The sequence below is a fragment of the Mesoplodon mirus genome, assembly GCF_964341445.2.
Source record: "Mesoplodon mirus genome assembly, chromosome: 13".
NCBI classification, from domain to species: domain Eukaryota; kingdom Metazoa; phylum Chordata; class Mammalia; order Artiodactyla; family Ziphiidae; genus Mesoplodon; species Mesoplodon mirus.
This window is the reverse complement of record NC_138989.1, coordinates 26,450,715-26,461,509: the sequence shown is the minus strand read 5'-3', so window position 1 is coordinate 26,461,509 and position 10,795 is coordinate 26,450,715. Positions and strand designations below refer to the sequence as shown.

General features: G+C 60.3%; 1 protein-coding gene across 1 annotated transcript; it reads right to left on the bottom strand.

Moving 5' to 3' along the window:
• Positions 1-4,978: 4,978 nt before the first annotated feature.
• Positions 4,979-10,047, bottom strand: LOC309814432 (RIMS-binding protein 3C-like; the record flags this gene model as incomplete). The annotated part of the gene is made up of 1 exon (XM_082640286.1): positions 4,979-10,047. Exon 1 carries the CDS (start codon positions 9,878-9,880, stop codon positions 4,979-4,981), a length of 4,902 nt encoding a protein of 1,633 aa, XP_082496412.1. The 5' UTR covers positions 9,881-10,047.
• Positions 10,048-10,795: the final 748 nt, after the last annotated feature.

Genomic DNA, 10,795 nt, shown 5'->3' with positions numbered 1-10,795 from the left:
GGTCGGTTACAGGAGGATCGAAAGGGAATTTCCCTGAGGGCCCAGAGCACAATGGGGCCCGTAGCCAGGTATCAGAGGCCAGGGCTTTTGAGAGAGGGGGAGCCTCTGTTCTGTTCATGGGTCCCAGAACAGACCCATGACAGACCCCCCCAGCCAATGGAACTGGGACAGACTGGTGGGGTCTGCCATGGGTCCGTTCCTGTGGGACTGGCTGGGGTGTCCCTGGTGTCACCACAGCCCCAGGAACCATCTGTGCCCAGGGTCTGGAGCCAGCCTCACCTGGCGATATTGTCGGTTTCACAAGACCTGAGTTGGCCAGTGGGATCTGCCTTAGGTGGAACCCCTGACTCCCCGCCAGCCCCAACCCTGCTTCCAAATCCGACCTCCAGGGGGTGAGACAGGGAGACAGGGTGTTGACCAAAAGGTGAGATGAGCTTCAAATGGGCCTCGGAGGTGTCTGAGCTTTTTATGTTGTGACCTCCATGCTGTGTTGCTCTTATGAACACAGATTTCATATAAGGACTCTGGAATTGATCAGTTAACATTATGTTTTTTGTTTTTTTAATTATTCTGAACATAATAATTTAATATTTTCTTGAGAAGTCAGAATTGACATTTTGGATATCAACTTTTTTATTTTTAACATCTTTATTGGAGTATAATTGCTTTACGATGGTGTGTTAGTTTCTGCTTTATAACAAAGTGAGTCAGCTATACATATACATATATCCCCATATCTCTTCCCTCTTGCGTCTCCCTCCCTCCCACCCTAACATTATGTTTTGAATGTGCACATTGGCAGAGGGTAGTCACTGAGAGGAAGAGAGGGACGGATGGGCTGGTCCCAGGGGCGCCCAGCAGAATGGGGTTCCCCACAGCAGGTGAGCCTCCGGAAGGGCTGGAGGAGCCACACGGCCATCTTCAGGCTGGTTTGTGGGTGTAGCTCTTGTCTACTTGTCGGTGAAGGGGGGTAAATCAGGCCGACATTGTGGGGAGCGAGAATGGGACATGAGGTCCCTGATGAGAAATGACTGGGGGGAGGGCTGGCGAGGTGCTGGGCCCTCACCAGAGGGCCCCAGGCAGAAGTGGCTGGCGCCAGGACAGGCTCAGTGACCCTCGCTCCAGAACTCTCTGGACTCTCCGGATACTGCCCGTTTGCCCACTCCATAGCTCCCTCTGCCCTCTGGTCAGCTGAGCTTCCATCCCCCATCCCTTCCTGGGCAGGCCTGGACAGGCTTTGGGCCTCCAGGTCATCTGGTCAGTCGGGAGGGGCCCGGGCCAAGCATCTGCTCTTCTTCAGCTGCTCACCTTGCTGCACCTGTGTGGCCTCCCCCTGCCCCTGCTCAAAGCCTTTAGGACCTCAAGGCCCCAGGGGGAAGAGACGTGGGCCCAGAACCATCTGCCCTGCGACCGATCCACACCCCCATCACCTGTGCCTTCACCAGCTTCTTCGGTCTTCCTTTGGGTCCTGACTCTGGGCCACGTGCTCAGTACATATGACCTGCTCAAATCAATCCTCCTGCCCCAGCCCTGCCACAGATGAGGAAACTGAGGCTCAGAGAGGCCTCCCAGCTGTCCACTGGCAGGCTAGGGTTCAGACCCAGGTGGCTGCTCAGTGGCTTCCCCCAGCCTGCCAAGCCCTGCTTTTCTTTACTCATTCACTGACACTTCCCGTGGCCTCGGGGACACTGGGGTTGGCCAGTCTCCCCAAGGATGGAGGAAGGATGGCTCCTGTAGATACATGGGGGACCCCCCAGGGTGCTCTGGGGAGAGGGCAGGGAGAGAACAGGGCTGGGCAGGGCCTGAATCCCAAGCCTACAGGGTCAGAGACTTTTCCTGCTGCCCTGACCCAGGGGCGCGGTCCCCGCAGAGCAGCCCTCGGTGCGCGCAGGCTGCCCCCTGGTGGCGGCCTGAGAAAGCTCCCGGGGACTGACTTTGAAACCCTTCCAGGAGAGGGGGCCCTCGCCAGCAGGTGGGCACCTGTCCCCATCCCCTGCCCGCCAGCCCGTGCCACTGCTCCCTGAGTTTCCCCAAATCTCCAATCGCTCATTATTCCCATGAGTTGGGGCCTTTGCTGTTTCCTCCTCTTAGGATGACCCCCTCCTCACCTGCCCCAGTGCCCGCGATCAGAATTAGAGCCTTCCTCTGCTTCCCGGGGTCCATGTCTGACTCTATTCCAGGGGGTTGGGAGGCCCAGTACATGATGTGAACCCCCGGAGCCCTGCACAGGAGCCACACACAGAGGATGATCAAAAATTGCTAGCTCTGGGCTTCCCTGGTGGTGCGGTTGTTAAGAATCTGCCTGCCAATGCAGAGGACACAGGTTTGAACCCTGGTCCGGGAAGATCCCACGTGCCGCAGAGCAACTAAGCCTGAGAGCCACAACTACTGAAGCCCACGCACCTGGAGCCCGTGCTCCGCAGCAAGAGAAGCCACTGCAATGAGAAGCTGGCTCACTGCAACGAAGAGTAGCCCCTGCTCTCCGCAACTAGATAAAGCGTATTTATTGAGGATCTGCTATGTGCCGGGCAATGAACAAGCCAAAGAGCTCCCTGCCTTTGTGGGGCTTACATTCCAGCTGGGATGGGGTGGCTGCAGGGATGGAACACGGACAGTAGAAAAACCACAGGTGACATACCAGGTGTGGATAAGGGCAACGGAGAAAAACAGGCAGGGTGGGGGCAGGAGGGAGGGGTGGGGTGCCACTTCCTGGCCATGACACAGACTACTCTGCAGCTATCAGAAAAGAGGTGAGAGATGCTAGCCAACGGTCAGGAGAGGAGGTTAAGTAAAAACTGATGGGACAATATGGCTAGCATAATTCTCCTTGGGTTACATTTGTGGTTCCCATGGAATGCAAGCTACTGTGTTTAAGTTTGAAAGTGCTGGATTAAGTTTCTATCCTCTTGCTAAACTGTCGTTGCTCTTCCAGTATGTGGGGACCATGCTTGTACCCCCCCCCAGACTGTGGGAAGCCCACTGAGCCCTCCAACCTGAGCCCAGGCCCCGGGAGGGGCTGGGTAGTTCTCTCTTGCAAAAACAGCTTTCTTGTTCCTCATGGGCCTCAGGTTTTATTCTGGGTTGTGAGCTCACAAAGATCTGATGATTTGAAAGATTGTGAAGCTGAGAGATGTTTGCACACCCATGTTCACAGCGGCATGATTCATAAGGGCCCAAAAAAGTGGAAGCAACCCCGATGTATGAATGGATAAACAAAATGTGGTCCATCTATACAATGGAATATGATTCAGCCTTAAGAAGGAACAAAACTGTGACACCTGCTACAACATGGATGAAACTTCAGGACATTATGCTCAGTGAAATAAGCCAGACACCAAAAGACAATTTACTGTGCAAGTCCATTTATACGACCTCCCTGGAGTAGTCAAATTCGTACAGACAGAAAGTAGATTAGAGGTTACCAGGGGCTGAGGGAGGGGGTGGGAAGCTGTTGTGTAATGGGTGTAGAGTTTCAGTTTTGCAAGATGAAAAGACATTCTGGAGATGGGTTGCACAACACTGTGAATGTACTTAGCACTACGGAACCATACACTTAAAAATGGCTGAGATGGTAAATTTGATGGTATGTATATTTCATCCCAATTTAAAAAAAAAGAAATTGTGACCCGGTCTGGGTTGCCCCTCCAGCTAGGCGAGGAGACTCTGTGCCAGCCTTCTCACTGGAAAGCCAGGTGGTTGTGCGGGAGAGGAGGTGGTCATGGCCCTCAGTGGACAGTTTCCTTCCAGGCTGAGACCTGAAGCTTCCGCTCACAAGTGGTGAGTGTGTGCATGCACCACATGGCCTCCACGCTGGTTCTTGTGTTCTCTGAGGATAAGGCATGTTGGGTTGAGGCATCCCCTGGGCCTGCCCCTCCCTCTTCCCACCTCAGCCCGGGGGACAGCACAGTGGAAACTTCTGGACCCCATTCACCAACTCCCCAGAGAACCTGCCCTTGGCTCCAATCCTTCTGGCCGGATGTTTCCAATTGGTTCCCCCTGCCCCCAGGGAAGGTGGTGCCCTTTCTCTGACAGCAGTGGGGACATGGGGAAAAGTGGAGCATCAAATAGAAGCAGAGAAGAATGAAGACCACCCTTGGTCCCCACCTTCTGGAGTGGGAGCCCCCAGAGGACCATGGGAGGAAGCAGCTCTGCAGCCCTGTGACCTGAGACAAAGGGACCCTCTGAGTCTCAGTGACTCTTCTGTATATGGGGTGAGTGTGGATACGCCCTCCCAGGGAGGCCCCTCAGAAGTGAGAAGCGCTGGGGAAAGATACAGAGGGGGACCCCCAGCTGGGATGCACCGACCCCACCCTCCACAAAGGGCTGACCCCAGGGACACAGTCCGCCTGCAGGGACACCCTGTGGGGCCCTGCTTCTCAGCCCTGGCTCTTCGCTGGACCCTCCGTGGCCCTGCCAGCCGACGCTGAGTTAAGCCTCCCTAAAGGGTTCGCACCCTCCCCCCGCCAGCCAGGGAAACATGTCTGCAGAGAGGGAGGAGAGGCGGGCTTGGTTCCTTGGTTGTGCTTTCACTTCTAAAATATCCTTTTTCTTTTTTCTATGAACATTTTAATGAGGAGTTGAACAAAAGATAGAAAAAATAACATTCTGATGGCTTTTTTTTTTTTTTTTTAAGAGGCAGGCTTTTCTTGAGACTTTCATACAAGGCAATGGGTGAGTAAGGCTAAACTCCTAAAGAAAACGCGTACTGATGATGGAGCAGAAAAAGGCAGTTCTCCCAAAACCTGCTGGTTACCAGCCTGTCAGCCTCTCGGGGGCTACTTGCTCTGCTTTCTTCTGGAAACAGGTCCATTCAGACCTAAGCCCTGCTGCCCTCGAGGCCAGGAGGACTGGGACGGCCAAGTGTTCCGAGCATTGGCGCATGGAGCAGGTGCTGCGCACAAAGTGAGGAGGGCTTGGTGGTGGGTCCGCATGTGGGGCACAGGCGGCCAGAGGCCACCACCCCAGCAGGGAGCTGCACTCACTCTCCCTGGAGGGACATGTGATCCAGCAGGTGGACTGGGACCAGGCCTCTGTGGCCACCTGACTCCCCATAGTAGTATCCCTTGTCATCCTCAGGCCCATAGATAGTGACCACATCCCCCACCCTCAGTGACAGCTTGCCCTTCACCAGGCCCCCTGCCGGCCCATCCCTGGGGTCATAGTCCAGAGCTGCCACCATGGTCTTTGGAGTCCACAGTGAGGGCCTTCTGGGGCTCCCCTGCGGCAGGGGGAAGGAGTCCTGGGGGCCTCCAAGCCCCCCAAAGTCATCGAGGTGGGCCACGGAGGGCAGGTACTCTTGCCCCGGCAAATGCCACCTCCCACCAGTCCACTCCGTGCCCGTGTCCACCTTGTCCACCAGGTGCCCGGGGATGTTGCCCACTTGCCCATCGTGTTCGCCACTATAGAAGCCGTGGGTGTCCTGAGAGCCCCACACTCTCAGCAACTGCCCTTTCCGGAAGGCCAGCTCCTCCTCTGCAGCCTCAGGGGTGGCAGACATCACCAGGGGGATGTAATCAGAGAGGGCCACAAAGACCTTGGCTGGAGGGTCCACCCTCGTTCCCAGCGGTGGGGCGCCACTCCTGGACATCCTGATGACCCTGCTGGATGGAGCAGGACACAGCGCCAAGCTGGGATCCTGGAACCAGCCCACTCTCTTGCCCCCCAGAGCCTGACCTGGCCCGCTCTGTCTCCTGAGCTCCTTCCTCTGCTCTCGCCCCTCTGTGCCCCACAGACCGAAGCGCCCTGCCTTCTCCTGTAGAATGTCACAGAAGTCAGACACGTATCGCTGGCTGGTGCCCAGCTGGGGAGGGGTGAATGCTGGGGCATCTTGCTTTTGTCTGAGGACCTTCTCAAGGGCAGCCTTCTCCTGACACGGCTCTTTCCTGGGTCCACACTCAGGGGACGGACAGATGACTCCTGCAGCAGGGCTTTGGCTGGTGCCCACGTGTCGGTACTGGTTCTCTTCCCCCCGAGACTGGCCCCGAGGCAGAGGTGATCTGTGGTTCCGGGGACTCTTCTGGAAGAGCTGGTCCTTTCCGGAGAGCTCCCGGGCCTCTGTGGGCCTCTGGGCTTGGCTGCCTGACCCTGCACTTGGAAATTCTCCGTCTGAACTCAGTCTGGGCGTCGGGGACTGCCTCCTTGGGGGTTCTTCAGGGAATGCTTCTAGAAACTTGGCCTTGGGCTCCCCACAGCTTCCGGAGCTGTGGGGACTGGCCTTGGCCTTCAGGGGAGTCAGCACCAGCCTCTGAGGGCAGATGGGGAAGGTCACTCTGCCGGTGGACGGGTCCCCACAGGTGCAGCTAAAGGGAGACATCTCTGGCAATCGGAGATAGGTGACGCAGTTGTGAGGGATCTGAGCCGGCACCGAATCCAGGGATTCTCCACAGAACGACATGGTTCTCACCGAGATCTTCTGGCACATCAGTGGCAGCTGGAGCTGGGAAAATTCCAACAGGATGCTCCCGGCGGTGGCATCGGCCACCTCTGCTACCTTGAGCCCGTCGGCATACACAGCATAGCCGGTGACCTGAACTCCGTTGGAGGACCCAGCTGAGTCGATGGTCACGGGGAGCCAGCTGACCACCAGGCCAGGTGAGGCGTGGCGCTCCACCAGCACGTCCAGAAGAGGGTCAGGGGGGCCCGCCAAGGGTGTGTTGAAGGTGATGGTGGAGGACATTGTTTCCCAGTGCACCGGCAGCAAGTCCCACGGTGGGTGCACTTCCACCCTCACCTGGTAACTCGTGCCGGGATGCAGGTGGTGGAAGGTGTAGCAGCTCACGCCCGCTAGGGTCAGGGCACACTCCAGGTCATCCAGGTACACCATGTGGGGGTGGCTGCTGGCAACCCAGGTGATCTCGGCCGACGTGGCTGCAACACTCTTCAGGTAAAGTTGCGTAGGGGCCACACAAAAGACACTGTTGGTCCCCAGAAGAGGTCTGGAGAAGCCCCGCTTGCCCATGCTCTGCTGAGAGCCCAGCCGACCATCTTCCATCTTGGCATCTGAGATTTCTATTGCCACTTCGGTCTTGGAGCCCACCCTCACCGTCATCGCGTGTGGCCCCCTGTCCACTGTCCCCTGGGCTTTCCCAGGTACTAAGCTGTGACCAGTGTCTTCCTTCGAAGCTTTGCCCTGCCCAGCCAGGAGCTGAGTGGGGCCAAGGTCAGAGAACTCATGGGGCAGGCAGCCCAGGATGTCACTATCTGGAATCTGCTCCACCAGGCTGGATGGCACCAGCCCCTGCCGGCCGTCCTCAAGCTCCCCTTTGTAGAAGCCATCCTCATCCATGTCCCCAAAGACATAAACGTAATCCCCAGCTGTGAGCAGCAGCTCGTTCTCGGGGTGCTCATTGGGCCCTTCAAATGGGTTGTAGCTATACCGAGCCAGGAAGACTTTGAGCTTGGGGGTGGTGGGGGCCTCCAAACCCCCCACTTCCAGGGTCGAGGACATGCTATAGGGCTCCAGATCCTCCACCTCGCTGGCTGTGTCCACGTCCAGAGTAGGGCAGGATGGCAAAGGGGCCCACATGGACTCCACCTCAGAGGAGGAGTTCCACTGGGAGCTGGTTTTCTTGGCCTGGGACCTGGAGTCCAGAGGTCGGCTGCTTGGGACTCTGTCTGGTACTTTGGGGGCACTGGCTGACTCCCCGAGGGCAACTGGGTTCTCCAGCAGGGAGTCTTCCTTCTTCCCCTGTTTGGCTCTGCTAGGCTGAGACGATGCTTGGTCCTCAGGCCCTAGCTGCAGCTTGGTTCTTCCACTGCTTCTCAATTGGGACTCCAGGGCTGGCGGGGCCTCGCGGGGTTCCTGGGGAGGGTGACCAGGCTGACACTGCAGCGCCCGCATCTCCTCCCAGGCCGTCTGGTGATCACACAGGGCCTTCTGCTGGTCGTGCTGCAGCTGTTGCTGCCTGTCCTGCCCTCGTGCCGCCTGCTGCAACAGCTGTCCCGCCAGCAAGCCGGCGGCGTTGCGCTCCGGGCACGCGAGGCCCAGCTGCCCGCGCACGTCTTTGTTCTCGGCCGCCACCTTTCCCGTCCAGTCGGCCTGGGCCTGCAGCCGCGCGTTCTCCTTCGCCAGCCAGGCGCCCTCGCGGAGCGCCAACTGCAGTCTCGCCTCGGCCTCCTCGCCGCGTCGCCGCGCCGCCGCCGCCTGCGCGCCCAGCTCCGCGCACTCTCGCCGCTGCGCGCTCAGTTCGCGCTCCAGCGCCTGTACTTGGCTCCGCGCCTCCTCGCATGGCGCGCTCTGGCCGCCCGCCTCCGCCCGGGCGCTGCTGGTGGCCTGCTGCAGGGTCAACTGCCTCTGAAGGCGCAGCACCTCCCGCTGGGACTCGCGTTGCAGCCGGTCCAGGTCGCTGACGTTGAGCCACCGGGCGCAGGCGGCGCCCCCCGCAGCGAGCGGGGCGCTGCTGAGGCCCGAGGCGATGCGCGCCTGCAGTAGGTGGCACTCCTGCCGCAGCTCTTCGATCTGCTTGTCCTTGGCCAGCAGCACGCTAGCCTGCTCCGACAAGTCCCGCGCACGCTGGCCGGCGAAGGCCTGGCACAGCTCCAGGCCCGCGCGGCTCTCGCCGGGCACAGGCGCGCTCACAGCACGCTGGTTGGTCTCCTGCAGCTTGCTGGCCCGGTCCTCCAGGCGCCGCGCGAGGCCAGTCACCTCGGCGTGCTTCACCTTGAGCCGCTTCACCTTGAGCCGCTTCACCTTCTCGTCCGCCTTGTCGGAGAAGCCCGCGCGCCGCAGCTGCAGGTTCTCTTCGCGCAGTCCGGAGCAGCGGCACGCCAGCACCTGCAGCGCCTCGGACAGCTCCGAGTTCTGCTTCAGCAGCTCGCGGTAGTCCGGGCCCGGCGGCAGGGGGTTCAGGGCTTCGCAGGGCTGACTACCGGACTCTTCCCCTCCTCGCGGGTCGCTAGGTCTCCTGCGCTCCGATAGTGGCGGCGGGGGGCTCAGGGGCGCCGGGATGGAGGCGTCTGGAGAGGAGGATTCGGGGGCCTTGGGGCGACTCAGGGTGCTGTCGAGCGAGAGGGAACGCGCTGGTGCCAAGGAATCGAGGGAGCTGGCGCGCGCGGGGAGCACGCTGTCCGGGGAGTTGGAGCACGCCGCGGGCACCCGGTCGAGGGAGCGGGAGCGCGCGCGAGCGCCCGCGCTCAGGCCGTCAAGGGGTTCTAGTCGACATGAGGACTTGGCGGCGGCCTCAGGGGGTGGCTCTTCTGAAGAATGCGCGGCGTGGGGGTCGGGGGTGCCGGACAAGGCGGGGTGCCAGCGGAAGTGCTCCAGAATGTACTTGAGGAAGAGCTGGCGCTCCACGTCGAGTGCCGCCTGCAGGTGGCGGATGCGCGAGGCCTGCTCTCCGTCCGTTTCCCAGCGGAGCTGCGCCAGCACTTCCTGCAGGCGACAGCGGCACTGCGCTGCGGCGTCTTCGGGCGCCCCCGCACGGCCGCAGTAGCCGCGGTTCACCAGCTCCTCTGCCAGCTGGCGCTGCAGCTCCCGGGCCTCGCGCACCACGCCATCGCGCTCGCGGTGCAGCAGCTGCTGCAGCTGTCGCATCTCGGCCTCCTTCCAGCGCAGCAGCTGCCGGATCTCGGCTTCGCGCTCCCGCAGCACCTTCTCCTGCAGCTGCCGCAGCTCCCGGCTGCGCTGCGCCTCCCACTTGGAGCGCAGGTGATCAACCAGCTGTTGCCGCTCCTCTTCGGCCTCCTCCCGCAGCTGCCGCGCTTGGGCAGCGAAGCGCCGCCGCTCCTCCCTCCCGCGCACCCGCTCCGCCTCCAGCTCGGCCCGCAGCTTCTCCAGCTCACGCCTCTGCTCCTCCAGCGCCGCCGCCGCTGGGCCTGGAGTAGCCGGCTTCTTGGGTGTCACGCGGCCGCCGCCAGAAGGGCTGGGCGAGTCTTTGGTCATGGTGGTGGTGGCCGGGCAAGACGCCTGACCTCGCCTGGCCCAGGCCGCCGTTCGCCAACGGCCGCTGCCCTGGCCGCGGCCAACCGTCCCGCGCGCCCCTTCCGGAGTCCCTGAGGGTTCCGCGCGCCCCTTCCGCCTCTGGGCGCGTTCTCCCACCCTCTGCAGCGGGTGTGGCTGGCCGGGCTCCTCTCCTGGCTGCCTATGTTGGTGCTGAGCTCTAGACACCCAGGCTGGACACAGCCCCTGTCCTTCCCAGGATGCCCACGAGTCTCGCTGGCCCCAGGCCTCTCCCTGATCCTGGCACCATATCCCTTACGACCCACCCCGGCCCTCTTCCAGGCACTGGACAATCCCTTTCAGGCCAAGGAACCCGTGGGAAGCCTGAGCTGCTTCTCTGGGCCTAGAGAAAGGAGGCTCAGTGTTTGGCTGGAGATCACCAATGGATTCAGGTGGTGGGGTGGCTGGAAACTGCAACAGGATACGCCCAGACTTGGGGGTGTGCTCTGGGCTCACCCAGAGGAGGGGGCATCTGGCTCCTGCACCTCCACTGTGCCTACCCATCCAAAGACCCCTTCCGAGGACTTGCGTGCATTATCTGTTTAAACCTCCTATACCCATTTTACAGAGAAGTCTCGAGCCCATGGCCTGGGCATGGTGCCAGCCGAGACAGGAGACAAGTGCTCCTTCGAGGACCATAGCCCTGACCTGTGATTTCTTGGTTCATTTTCACAATCATCCCGCAAGGACACTCGGAGAGATAAGGGCCTCCCCACAGTCACACGGCCCAGAAGTAGCTAAGTCGGAATTCAAACTTGCAAAATTCTACCTCCAGATTCCATGGGCACTCTGATGCCATCTGGTCAATCTCAGGGTCGCAGGTGGGAGGACCCCTACCCAGTCTTTCTCTCAGTGGGG